A 14,306-nucleotide genomic window follows, 5' to 3' on the forward strand; every position below is an offset into this window, starting at 1 on the left:
ACAATTGGCCCAGTGTTGTCTGGGTTTGGCCGGGGTAGGCCGTCATTGTAAATAAGAATTTGTTCTTAACTGACTTGCCTAGTTAAATAAAGGTAAAATAAACATCAATGTAAATTTGGAGTTGTGATGATATGGTGTGTGGTCCTCCCACTACAACTCGGGAAACCATGCAATTTATTAGGCTACAGATTAAATCATTTATGAGGAACTTCACAAGGTGGTGAAAGTGCACAGTGATGAGTTTTATGCTCCTTCCAATAAATATCGAGGGTCTTATTCTGGTGACATGATGATCGATGCTTGACGGCCGTTTGACAAATACAAATATTCTCGCTCTAATTCATAGTAATCTCATAATGTAGACTAGCCAGCCCATTCAGCCTACTCTCACTGTATCTGCGAGCTGTTGGCTAGAGAGCACGTGCCAAGACTCCGGTAGGCACATTTGTTATTTAATGCAATGTTTTTTGTGACAAAACTATCGGTAGAGTCAAAAATGCAATGGAAATAGATTGAACTTTAGATTTTTATTTGGTACATGAAAACTTAAGTGAAAAGGTACATTGTGGGTGCATATGTCATCATGCACTGATTTGTATCTGCAAGAAGTAAGTTTGGTGGAAACACCATTGGTGGGAAAATGCACATATTTTCTTCATGCTGATTTTTTAATATTCACATGAGAATCTGTCACCAATTGGATGGAATAGTATTGTCTAACACCTCATTTGACACTGTTAACAGTAACATCAGTAAATGACAAAAGGATTAGATAAGATGTAAACTATGTGGCTTAATTTCACTTGTGCTGATGTAAAGACAGAAGAGTTCCACACCTTTGTATTGTATTATTGTCTGTATCATTAAATCATTCAGAAGAATTAGAAAGCTATTAAGAGCAAGTGAGTTGTGTATAGTGTTTTGTGAGTACAATAAATTACTGGAGGTGACAACTGTCTAAGAGCAATGCATTCAAACCTTAAAATACTGATTCTCCAATTACATCCATAAAGCCCTTATTCTTGTGTTGAATTCCACTGAATTAAAGCTACAGTGTAACTTATTGGGAGAGCTGACAAAATACACATAGAAATGTGAGTTATATATCTATCATTCTCATTGAAAGCAAGTATAAGAAGCGTTAGCTCTGTTCAATGTGTGCTATTTCTATGCTTCCCGTTCTAAAGTTTCTTTTTTGCATCTTTTACTTTCGGTTTTGTACACCGGCTTCAAACAGCTGAAAATACAATATTTTTGGTTATGAAAAATATATTTTGCAGCGGTTTACATGGTACAATGATTTTCTACACAACACTTCCTTGTTTTGTCGAATAAACTGAAATTAGGCAAATAATTATACATTTTAGCAACCAGGTAATGGTGGAGCGATTTCTGCATAGTGCATCTTTAAATAAAGATTTGTTTGGAGTGCAAAAATCTTCACTCGAACATAAAAAAATWAAAAAATACTCAAAAGACATTGCATTTCGTATTGATACCTCATAAGTTTATTTACATTCTTAAGGTGTTAACATTCAAATACAATGTCACCCTTTCAATACACCATTTTAACCATGCCTGATAACCCAACTTTAAAGTACATCCTTCAAACCATTTTAAAAGGCTTCACAACGAAAAAATGGATGCAACTATTTATATTGCATCTTTTCAACCAAGTTTGTACAACATGCAAAGCAAAAATAAAATGTATCATATGAAAATATAATGAATATTGAGATAGAACATGACAATTTACAAAGGAAAGTACTTCTAAGGAAGAAAAAAAAACAAGCAATTGTGTTGGGAAATATGAACACTGGGTCACGAGGCAACAAGTGACGAAGCTAAAATATATTTTCCAAATATGTAGAATACAGTCAGTAAAGATGGTCTTATACATTTCAAAACTGAATAATTTTTTGTGATAAACATTTATTTCAATCTTAGCCTTGTACAAATGTTCTTAGTTTAATCTAGTGAAATAAAGGGGTATTGATGCGGTATGAATACTGTATGACTGCCATGAACTTGGGAAATACCTGATAATAACCATATCATTTTTCCAGTTGTGAATCACTCAATTTACAGTATTATTCACACCTTGTTGTCTGTGCAACCCTTTCATGCATTGAATATGCAGGCACTAACAAAAACATTACAATACAGGTGGTTAGGGCTGTTACCATATGAGATCAGATATATTAGTATGCAGGTGTAGGGTAGAAGCAAGGCAGTACAATGATTCATTATATTTTGCATTTAAACATCAACATCTGCCTTTTCAGAGTTATTTGTTAATAATTGTCTGAAAAATAAAAAGGCTAAAATGAATTATGTAAATCTATCTCGGTGTAGTCTTAAGTGTGAACGTTAACGTTTATTTCAACTAAGTTCTTCGTTTTGACTTGAGGGTCTCAGGAAAACATAGGCTTCAACAAAATGAAGAAAAAATTACTTTAAGATTTGTGTCTGGGAAAAAAATAAAAATAATAATAGAAAAGATTTAGTCACTTCTTTTTCAAAAAAGTCTAGAGAAGCAATGGTTCTGCTGAGAAGTTATTTCAGCTTGAGATGAGACCAGGGGTGTCCAATGGTGTTTCATGGTGATGTGGGGCATCTTTTACTTCAAGTGTGTTGGTCCATGTTTTATTATGTTGGGATTGCCATCCTTGGAATGCTCTCTCCATAAGGATGCTTGACTGTATAAAGACTGCATAGTTTTAACTGTTTGGTAGTCCATTGTATATCACAAGCAGGGGATAGGTAGAATCCAGACATTGGCACAGTCTAGCCGAGATAAGAAAATATTTTGAAGCTTGGTTTTCTTGAAGCATTTGCTCCAGTGTTATAATAATTCATTGTTCTGTGACCCCTTATTCTGCTCTGCAGATTGGAAGCTTTTGTATCTATTTCTAGATATTCTAAATGTCCTCCTACCAAATAGTTTAACAGCTTTCACATCTAATTTGGTTTGCTATAAAAATGGATACTTTAACCTAGATACTTTCTTTGATGGAATTTAATAGAATCAAAATATAATTTTAACCCAGGTCAGAAAATGTTAATTACAATTAATAACAAGCTGACTTAAAAATAGAACATTTTCAATATGTCTAATATTGAAAACATTATTATCAATATCATTGTAGTTGCTAAAAATAAAAATATAGTTTGAATACAGTCAGCTCTTCTGTATGTAAGCATATAAATAATGTAAAACATTTTGACTTCTCAGACATAATACAAAAGAGAGCAACTTAAAATGTACGTTGAAAATGTAAAACTGAATAAAATATTGACAAAATTAACTTAAAGCCAGCTAAAATATTTACAATATATTGCTGAAAAGCCCCATAATAACCACATGCAGAGCAGAATAAAGGTAGACTATTTTTCTAATAAGAATTAGGCAACTGGGGAGTAATTGGTTTGTATTGTGGTAAATATTCTCTCTTCAGAACTGCAGTTCCTGCCCATTGCTAATGATGTCAGGGCCTGTGCTAGCACATCCATGCTATGTCCGCTGTGTGATCCTGCATCATATCTGCGCCCATAGCTTGTGGAGCTGAAGGATGAGGAAGAGAAATTAGTGGAGAAGCCAGAGCCTGTGGCATCAAAGCTCCCTCGTCTGGAGCCTGACCTGGAGCCAGTTCTTGAGTCGGGCCGGGAACCGGATGCTGACCCAGAACCGCTAACACTGTAAGGACTGTAAAGGCCTTTACTTGACTGAGAAGAGCCTTCCAACAGACGCAGACCAGAACCCTCCTCAATCATGCTTCTATCCATGGCATCCTTGTATGAGATCTTAAGCTTTGTCTTGGGGCAGGTGAGGTATTTGGAGTATCCACTGATATCTCGTAGCTTCTGTGCAGTACGTGCATCTAGGGTGCCCTTGTTGACAGCAACGTCCAGTGGAACTCTGCCATTGACCTCTGGTTCTATCAAACCACCAGTTAGATATTGTACTTCTAGGAATCTCTGACCCGCCTCAAAGTACAACCACCCCTTTTTTAATGCTTGTGCAGCAGACATTTTTGTTTTGGTTCGGGGATCCTCAAATCCATTGAAGGCCTTCTGTGCCAGGTTGATTCGGTCAACCATGATCTTATCCACAAGTCCCATGTTCACTGCATCTGCAACTGAGAATTTCTCTCCAGTGTTTGGATCAATGATGCCACCAGTGGAAGCCTGAGCCTCCAGCAATCTTTGACCTGTGATATTGTCCACAAGATTTCTGTGCATGGCTTCTGTGACTGACACCTTATCCAATGTGTCAGTATCCAGTATTCCAGCCACAGGGCCGGTTTCTTCTGTTGGGTCATTCCATATTGTTGCTGGGGGTTTGATAGAGGGGGCTGAACTATTGGAGTGAGATGATGTGGACCCAAAGGAGGATGACCTAGATCTGGTGCCACTTATGTTTCCGGACAGCATGTCCGCAAACTCTGTGATGGACAGAGTGCCAGCACGGTACTGATCCAGAGCAGACTGGTCAATGAGGCCCTTTGTGGTGGCATCATCAATATCATACTGTTGGCCAGTCCTTCTATCAATGATCATGGACTTCACAACACCATCAGATGAGGAGATAGTAATCTCCTCCCACTCACACTCCTGCTCTGCAAGCTCCGTGTAGGTCTGGTGATCTATAAGTCCTTTGTGATATGCCTCATACACAGACATCTCTTTGCCTGTCTCTGGGTCAACAATGACTACTCTACGTTTACGCACAGACGATTTGGAGGATGTCTTCCTCTCACGTTTCTTTTCTTTTAACAACAAAAGTGCAAGTCCAGTTTCCGGGTCAATCAGGCATCGCTCCATCAGCTGCAGGTAAGTGAGGTTCTCCTCAGTGTTAGGGTCAAAGAAGCCTTTAGTGTCATCAGATGGGTCTGTAAGAATGCCATTCATCTCCTCATCAAACAGACCACGTGTGTAGGCCATCTCAACTGGCAAGCGGTGACTCCCTTCTGGATCAATGATCCCACCAGTGGCAATTTGGGCTTCCAATAGTCGAATGCCGTGGTCTTTCAGAATGAGACCCTTTTTCATGGCCTGGAATAGAGAGATGTTCTTGCCAGAGTACGGATCCCTGTAGCCTGTAACAGCACGCTCAGCAGAGATGAGCTTGTCTTTGAACTCTGAACCAACCACTCCCATTTTAACAGCTTCACCAACATTCAGCTTCAGGTTCTGTATTGGGTCAATTATATATCCTGTTGCTGCTTGAGCCTCAAGAAGTTCAAAGGCTGTCCCGGGTCTTATCATGTTCTTTTTCATTGCTTGGTAGATTGACAGGCGGTCTTTGCTAGATTCTACATATACTCCGGCAATGCAGCTTGTGCCCTCAAGGTACTTCTTCACTTCTCGGCTGACCTCTTCTACTGAGATAAGGCCTTCAGTGAGATCATTGTATGTCTTTTGGTCAATAATCTGCGAACAAAGCAGCTCATCCAAGGTGACTTGCTTTCTGAGACCCTTGAAAAGCAGCCTTCTGTCTGCCATTGAAAGTAATCGCAGACCACTCTCTTTATCAACTTTGCATCTCTTCAGCAGTTGGGCATAGGTCTGTCTCTCCTCTGTGGTTGGATCAACATAACCTTTTACATCACAGTTTGGATCAGTGATCCTGTCATATGTTTCCTTATTGATGTACCCGCGTTGCATGGCAACATCTGTGGGAAGGTGGAAGTAGTATTCTGGATCCATAAGCCCTCCAGTGGAAGCCTGGGCTTCAAGGAGCCTCAGGGCATAGTCCTCAGGAACAAGGTATTTTTTCATCGCTTGGAAGAGAGAGATTACTTTTCCACTGTAAGGATCCTTGTAGCCAGTGACTGCCCTCTCGGCAGAAAGAAGTTTGTCATGGATTTCAGGGCCGACTATCCCTTTGCGCACAGCCTCGTCAACAGTTAGAAATTCATCTTTCACAGGGTCAATGATGAATCCTGTTGCTGCTTGGGCCTCCAGGAGACTGGTAGCAAAATCAGGCTTAATGAGACCTCTCTTCAATGCCTGGTAAATACTGACCTTAGAGGGGGAGTCTGAGAGAATTCCAGCAATACTGCCAGTGCCAAACAGATACTGCTTTACAGATGGCATTTCCATAACCTCACGGATAGTTTTCTTCTCTTGCTTCAACAGATTGTATGTTTGAAGGTCGATAATGCGAGAACTGTAGAGCTCCTCAATAGWGACTCTTCGTCTGATCACATCACAGGACATGCTCTGCTCTACTTTCAGTATCTCCCTTTGTTCAATGATTTCAATGACGATGATGATCATTCTCTCCTTTGTGATTTGCCCACGGCGATACTGTTCCAGGAGCCTTAGCTTTTCCTCCTCGGGGAGCAGGTTTGACATCATGACATCCCATAGGGTCATTACCTTCCCTCCATAGGCCTGATGAGGGATATCCACTTGACTGTTACTCAAGTCTGTCTGTGCCTGTTCTTCTGTGTATATGTAGGACTTTTCCACTGGACTTTGAGCTTCAGCCTTTGATAGTGGCAGGAAGCACAGACCGGTATCTGGATCTCTTATGCATTTCTCTTGCAGTTGTTTATAGGTGTAACTTTCATTAGTGTTGGGATCAACGAAGGCTTTGATATCCCCTGAGGGGTCAGTAAAGGTCTTAGCCATCTGCTTATTGAAATAGCCACGTTGGAAGGCCACATCATTTGGAACACGGTGGCTGCTGACTGGGTCAATAATCCCTCCTGTGGCCATCTGAGCTTCCAACAGGGGAATGGCATGTTCTCGTAGCACAAGCTCCTTCTTCATGGCCTGGAAGAGGGAAATAATGTTGCCTGTATATGGATCTCTGAAACCAGTCACTGCTTTCTCAGCTGAAAGAAGTTTCTCATGAACCTCAGGACCAACAACTCCTGCTTTCACAGCATCATCCACAGTGTACCTCTGGTTTTTGACAGGATCGATAATGAAACCAGTTGCTGCTTGTACCTCGAGTAATGCAAGACCTGTATTTTGTCTCAATATATTTTTCTTCATTGCTTGATAAATGCTAACCTTTTCCTTTGAGTCACCCATATAGATGCCTGCAATCTGTCCATCTGTTCCTTGCAAGTATTTCCTGACTGAGTCCATGTCACTGATTTCTTTCGGTTTCTTTTTGCCCTGTTGGAGTTGATCATATGTAGCTTTATCAATTATTTTGGATTCAAACAATGAGCTGGCTGTGACAGGTGCTCTAAGACCTTTAAAGCTGGCCTGTTCTTTTTCCTGTTTCTTGGTCTCCTTTTTATCAACCATTGTGACAAGGATTGTAATAATTCTTTCAATAGTCACTGTTCCAGTTCTGTACTGTTGAATCAACTCGATTCTTTGTTCCTCTGTAATATATTCAGAGTTTATGATCTCCCAAATAGTGACTTTCCTTCCTTTGAAAGGTCCATACTGCAGCTCCATTGTTGCCTGATTCAAGGCATCTTTGATCTGGAACTCAGTGTATTGATGATCCTCTTTTGACTTTTGTTTCTCTTTTGACTTTTGAATTGCTTTCTCTGAGAGCGGAAGAAATGGAAAACCAGTCTCTTTGTCAGTGACACATTTTTTCATGAGTTGTACATAAGATGCATTCTCCCACATGTTAGGATCAAAGTATACTTTAGTTTCATCAGTGTTGTTGCTCAAGGTCTTGTTCATTTCTTCTTCAAAATATCCACGTTTACAGGCAACATCATGTGGGATGCGATAACTTTTGACTGGATCAATTATACCTCCAGTTGCAAGCTGAGCCTCTAGCAGACGGATACCCTGGTCTTTCTTAATAAGGTCTTTAAACATTGCCTGAAATAGGGATACATTCTTTCCAGTGTAGGGATCTTTGTAGCCATTAACAGCTCTCTCTGCAGACAGAAGTTTTTCATGCATCTCTGGACCAACAAGACCTGATTTAACAGCCTCATCCACAGTGAGCTTCTGATTTTTGACAGGGTCAATTATAAATCCAGTCCCAGCTTGAGCCTCAAGAAGAGTCAATGCAGTCTCGGGAGAGAGCATCTGTTTCTTTACGGCTTGATAGAATGGTATTTTCTCCTTGGTTGACTCAACGATCACTCCAGCAATGCTAGGTGTTCCTCTTAAGGCTTTCTTAACACACTCCATCTCAGAGATTTCAATGACAGTTGTTTTGCCATTATGCAATTTGTTGAACAAGTCTTTATTGATGATATTTGATTCTAGAAGTTCAGCTGCAGTGACAGGAGTCCTCAGACCATCAAACACAATTTCATTCTTCTCTTTGTCTTCCACAACACTAATGACAATTTTGATACATTTTTCTATTGTGATTTTTCCGGTCTTATACTGATGAATCAGATCCTTCCTCTGTGGCTCTGTAAAATACTCTGAGTTAATGATTTCCCAAATGGTCACAGTCTTTCCTTGAAATCTTCCAAATAGAACAGAGATATTTGCTTTAGTGAGTACATCTTTAGTCTCTTCAGTTGTGTAGGTCTTGTCACTTTGTGCAGCGTTCTCTGTGATTGGTAACACAAGTAGGCCTGTCTCTGCATCTGAGGTGCACCTCTCCAATAGTTGCTGATAAGTGAGGCTCTCCTGAGTGCTTGGGTCAATGAATAACTTTGAGTCAGCAGTAGGGTTTGATAAAGTTCTGTTCATCTCAGAATCCAATTGGCCCTGCTTATAGGCTGTCTGGAGTGGTACACGGTGACTATTGACAGGGTCAATTATTCCACCAGTTGCAATCTGAGCATCCAGAAGTCTAACGGCCTGGTCTTGTTCAATCAGACCCTTTTTCATTGCCTCAAAGAGTGAGATTGTGTCTCCAGTATAAGGATCTTTGTAACCAGTAGCTGCTTTTTCTGCAGAAAGCATTTTGTTATGGAGTTCTGGACCTATTAATTCCTCCTTTACAGCTTCATCCACAGTGAGCATTCTGTTTTTCACTGGATCGATGATGTACCCAGATGCTGCCTGAGCTTCAAGYAGCATTGTGGCAGCACCAGGAGAAAGTTTATTCTCTTTCATGGCCTGATACACACTCATTTTCTGCTTGGCTGGGGTCAAGACTCCGCCAACACTATTCTTGCCTTTGAGACATGTTTTCACCTTCTCGGTCTTGCTCAGATCTTGCACTGTGGTTTTCCCCGTTTTCAGCTTGTCAAAGTCCGTTTTGTTCAGTATACCAATATCATGGAGCCTGCTGGCAGGAACCTTGTCCCTAATCCCATCAAAAGCAAATGGTGAATCTTTGTTTTTCTTTGCACCATCTACTACTTCAGACCCATTGAATACTTTATTTGTAGTCCCCACCATTGTCATTGCAATTAGCTGATCTTCAGGGACCTCATCAGTTTGAATCTCCCTTTCTTTAGTGTGGGGTGTTACTGATTTTTTAGGTGTAGAAAGTTGCTGCAGCTTCTCACGAAGCTTTGTATTCTCCTCATTCAACAAATTCTCTTGTTCAAGCCTTTTATTTTCAAGATCCTGCATCTCTTTCTGCTTATTGCACATCTCCTCCTCAGCATCCTTCTGCTTTTTCAAAACGGCATCCATGGTAGCCTGGAGTTTCTTCTTCTCCTGTTCCATCTGCTTCCTTTGATGATCCTGCTCATCTTTGAGGGCTTTGGCCTTCTTGACCTCATCCTCAAACTGTTTCTCAAGCTTATTTTTCTCCTCCTCAATGAGCTTTTCTTTTTTCAGCAACATTTGTTTTTCTGTCAGGATAGTCTGCTCAATAATTATCTTTTCCTTTTTAATTTGTTTTTGTTGGGCATTGGCCATCTAATTTGGGAAAAAAATCAAGAGACAATTAATACAACTTTAAAGACATTTTTGCACATTGTCTTAACATTCTATTACACTGATTATAGATAACTGCTACATAATATAATCAAAATATGAATATAAAAATATGATATATTATATACGACACGTAATATTCTGAAATGTATTCGAAATCGGTTTCATTTGAAAAGCATTTGCCGGAAAACACAATTTAATTTACAAAACGCTACAACATTCGGTTCATGAGCTGGACACTTAGTATTGACGACAGTCTCTGCAATTCACATGAATAGGTGATTTGGATCTCCTTTATGTGTCAGTGCTTTTGAGAAGGTTATGGTTATTTGCAAATGGATTTTCACAAGGTTATTTTACATTGCACAATACCTCTTTAGACTTAGTCTGTAGATCTGCAGCCTCTTTTTGTAATTTCTCTTTTTCTTTCTCAAGGTCAGCTATGGTTTTACATAAATCATCAGACTGTTTGCTTCTCTGTAATCTCTGCCCCTCCAGATTATCTACAATTACTTTTTCTGAAGCATTTTGCTCTTTCTCTTGGAGACAAACTCTGATCTCATCAGCTTGTTTCTTGAATTTCATGGCCTCCTCCTCTGCTTTGGACTGAGCATCACTGAGCTGTGTCACCCTAAGCTTCAATTTCTCTGCTTCTGCAGTTGTTTCACGCTGCCTCTTGCGCTCAGCCTCTAGAGATTTTTGGAAGCCCTTTGTCTCCTCATCAAGACGCTGCTGCATTTGCTGCTTGTCCTCCAGCAGTTTTTGGGCCTGCTCCTGAGCCTTGTCCTTTTGTTTCTGGAGCTTCTCTGCCTCAGCTTTCAGTTTAGTTGCTTCTTGGATAGCTTGCATATTCTCCTTCAGCATTTTGTCAGCAAGAGCCCTCTGTTCGGCAAGCTCGGACTCTGCAATCTGTCTCTCTCGGGCTGCATGCTGAGCTTCTAAGCTTAGCCTGGCAGCATCCTCTGCTAGCTTCTTCATGTTCTCAGCTTCCTCTTCCAGGAATTTCTGAGCATTAGCTTTGTCTTTACTCATGAGACGTTGATTCTCATTCTCAATTCTAAGCTTAAGTTTGACCAGCTCCTCCATCTGGACCTTGACCTTAAATAGCTCATCCTCAACTTGAACTTTCTGCTTGACAGCATTGCTAACTTCATCCTTCTGGCGTTGAAGCTCCTCATCTAAAACATATTTCTGCTTATCAGTCTCATCCAGTCGCAGTTTAACCTTTGCTAGCTCCTGCTCAACTTGTGTCTTCTGCTTCAATGTTTGTTGAGCTAGCTTTTTGTGCTTGGCCATCTCTGCGTCTGCCTGCTGCTTCTGTTTCAGAGCAGAAGCCTCAGCTTCTGCTCGCTTTGCAGCCTCCTGCTCTGCTTCCTTCTTCAGTCTCTCAGCATCCCCCTGAGCCTTGGCCTGTTTGGCAGCCTCAGCTTCAGCTGCTTTCTTCTGATTCTCAGCATCCTCTGCTTTTTGACGGAGTAAAGCAGCCTCTTTCTCAGCTTTCTCCTTAGCCTTCTCAGCTTCTTGTGCACGTTTCTTAGCCTTGTCAAACTCCTCTTTGAGCTTGCCCTGGGAAAGATTGTCCTCTTTCTGCTTGACCAGAACATCCTGTGCTCTCTTTTCTGCATCACTACATTTCTGTGCAGCCTCTTTGGCTAGAATAATCTGTTTCTCTGTTTCTTTGTCAGCATTGTCCTTCTGCTTGTTAGCATCGGCAGCAATCGTTTTGAGGCGCTCAACTTCTTTCTGAGCTGCATGGCATTGTTGCGCTGCTTCTTCCTCTGCAGCAGTGATCTTTTTAACTTTCTCTTCAGCTTGCTTTCTTTTGTGCTCCTCCTCTAAAGCAAGCTTTCTGAGTTTCTCTGCCTCTTCCTCAGCCTTGACTCTGTTCTTATGTGTCTCATCTGCAATGCCTTTAAGCTTGTTCAACTCCAATTCAAGATCCAACTTGCCTGTTGATGCAGTCTCAAAGTTTAGTTTTAGGATGTGAATCTCTTCCTCGACCACCCTCCTCTGCTTAAGAGTTTCCTCTACAATCTTCTTCTGCCTCTCCAATTCAGAATCAGAAGTCTTCATAAGCTGGGTGATCTTTTCATCAATGTCTTGCTTGTGCTGTTTTGCTTGGTCTTCTAAGACCTTTCTCTGATAAGCCTCATCTTCGGCTTTTCTCCTAAGTCTCTCATTTTCTGCCTCTTTATCCTTCAGGGCAATCTCAGCTTCAGTTTTCAGGCCAGTTGCTTCATTAATGGCTGCCAGTTTTTCCTTGAGTATCTTCTCAGCCTCTGCTCTTTGCCGAGCCGCATTATTCTCCGCTACCTGCCTCTGCTTCTTTGCCTCTTCAGCGATTGATCTCAGCTTAGTCGCCTCTTCAGCTAGTTGCCTCATTTTTGATGCCTCAGACTCGAGGAGTTTTCTGCTTTTCTCTGTTGTAGACATGGTGTCCTTCTCAGCTTTCAACTTCAGCTGAAGAAGAACTTCCATTTCACTTCTCACTTTGGCCAGTTCATCTTCTAGCTGTTTCCTTTCTTTTACTGCAGCATTCACCTCATTTTTCAGGCGCTGGAGCTCTTCATCCAATAAAGACCTCTGTTGCTTACCATGGTCAAAGTCAGACCTTAGGCGAATTAACTCTTGTTCTGCAGAGAGTTTCTGCTGTGCTGTTCCCTCTGCCAATTTCCTCTGTTTATCCAGCTCCTTCTCTGCCATTTCCTTTTGCTTAAGAGCAGCCTTTTCAGCCTTAGCCCTTTTCTTTGCCTCTTGCTCAGCTTCCTCTTTCTGTTTCTCTGCTTCCTCCTGAGCCTGGCTCTTCTTGTGGGCTTCTTCCTCAGCCTGGAGCCTCAAACGGAGTGCCTCATTGGCTTTCTGCCTCCACTTCTCAAGCTCCTTCTCTGCTTCCTCCCTGGCTTTGTTGGCATCTTCTTGTTGCTTCTTGAGATACTCTGCCTCTTCCTGCAACTGAATAACAGTGACCTGTTCTTGTTTCAGCGATGCCTCAAGCTTTACTGCCTTCTCATTAAAGGACATACGTTTGGTCTGCAGTTCGGTGGTGGCACTCTTCTGTGCCACCTCCTCCGCAACCATGACCTGCCTATGCTTCTCCTCTTCTGCCTGTTTCATGCGCCTCTCTGCCTCTTCAGCTTTCATTTTGAACTTCTGCAACTCATCCAGGGCCTTCTGCTTTTGTTTGGCAGCTTCTTGTTCTGCCTCTGTTTTGCGATTCAGCTCCTCCTCTGCGTTGCGCTTTTTCTGAGTCTCTTCATTCACCTGCTTGCGAAGCTTCTCTGCCTCCTCCTGAGTAACTTTCCTCAGTCTCTCAGCCTCGGCAGCCATGTCCCTGAGCTGCTGAAGTTGGGCCTCAGCTGTGGCTTTTTGCTTTATGGTAGTCTCTAATTGGATTCTGATGATATGGATCTCCTCCTCCATCTTGGTACGACTATACAGTGCCTCCTCAACCTGCTGGCTCTTGGTTTGGATCTCCTGCTCTGACAGGTTCTTGAGTTCGTGCAGCTCCTGCTGTATGTTGTGCTTCTGTTTCTCAGAATCTACTTTCACAACCTCCCTCCTGCTGACCTCTTCTTTCATCTTCAACTTGAGTTCCTGGGCTTCTTGTTCCGCTTTAGTGATAGCTTTGATGTGTGCCTCAGCTAACTGCCTTTGTTTGTCTAATTCAGCCTGCATCTCAGCCAACTTTTTTCTCTCCTCCTTCTTTAGTATTTCAGTAGCTGTCTGTATTAGTGGAAGCAAACAGAAAAGGGTAAAACAATGTTAAGTATTACAGTGTTCGAATATAAATGTTTGAGCTGTTTGAAATACTCAAAAAAGTTAAACGTTTAAGTACATCTAGGTACACATAGAGTGGGGTCCACAATTATTGACACCTTTGATAAAATATGAGCAAAAATGACTGTATAAAAGAAATAATTCAAATACTGATAGCTACAGTGCATTCGGAAAGTATTCAGACCCCTTCACTTTTTCCACATTTGTGACTCACCTGGATTCGGTCTTATGTAGCAAAAGGTGAAATTGTGTTTTTTACATTGGATAAAAGTAGAGACTCAGAGCTACAAAATGGTATATCATACACTGCATTTGAGGAACAATGGGAAAGTAATTCTGCTTTGAAAGTTGATCAACTTGTAAACTCACTTTTGAGAAAATCACATTCAAATGTTTTGATATCTAGTGACGAGCTCTTCTTTGTGTACACCAATTCAGCATCGTTCACACCCTCTTAAGCTTTAGCCCCACCCATCTCGTTTCGCTCTCGGAGCGCACACTTGACGCTCTGGCTGATGATTTATTTACCTCTGGATAACATGAAAACAGCCGTTACTGACACCGGCCATATTCAACGGGTGTTGTACACACGTCACGTAGCGTTAGCTAACGAGCCAGCCAGCTAACATTAGCTAGTTAAGCAACAATGAACAAAGTGCCAACAATGCCTTACATTAATAAAAATATACATATATATTTAACCTTATTTAACTAGGCAACAAACTAACTAAGAACAAATTCTTATT

General features: G+C 41.2%; 1 protein-coding gene across 2 annotated transcripts in view; it reads right to left on the bottom strand.

Annotated features, from left to right (window-relative positions):
* Positions 1 to 512: 512 nt before the first annotated feature.
* Positions 513 to 14,306, bottom strand: part of LOC112068528 (plectin-like) — an 89,119-nt gene continuing 75,325 nt past the window's right edge. Inside the window, exons 28-29 of one of the 2 annotated variants that reach the window (XM_024135680.2) lie at positions 10,156 to 13,506; positions 513 to 9,765 (exon numbers count right to left, since the gene is read on the bottom strand). In XM_024135680.2, the coding sequence (XP_023991448.1) occupies positions 3,406 to 9,765; positions 10,156 to 13,506 (9,711 nt within the window). In that variant the 3' untranslated portion in view covers positions 513 to 3,405. The remainder of the gene's footprint in view (positions 9,766 to 10,155; positions 13,507 to 14,306) is intronic. The other variant, XM_070438192.1, reaches the window with a different exon arrangement.

This window comes from Salvelinus sp. IW2-2015, unplaced genomic scaffold (assembly GCF_002910315.2).
Source record: "Salvelinus sp. IW2-2015 unplaced genomic scaffold, ASM291031v2 Un_scaffold560, whole genome shotgun sequence".
Lineage (NCBI taxonomy): Eukaryota > Metazoa > Chordata > Actinopteri > Salmoniformes > Salmonidae > Salvelinus > Salvelinus sp. IW2-2015.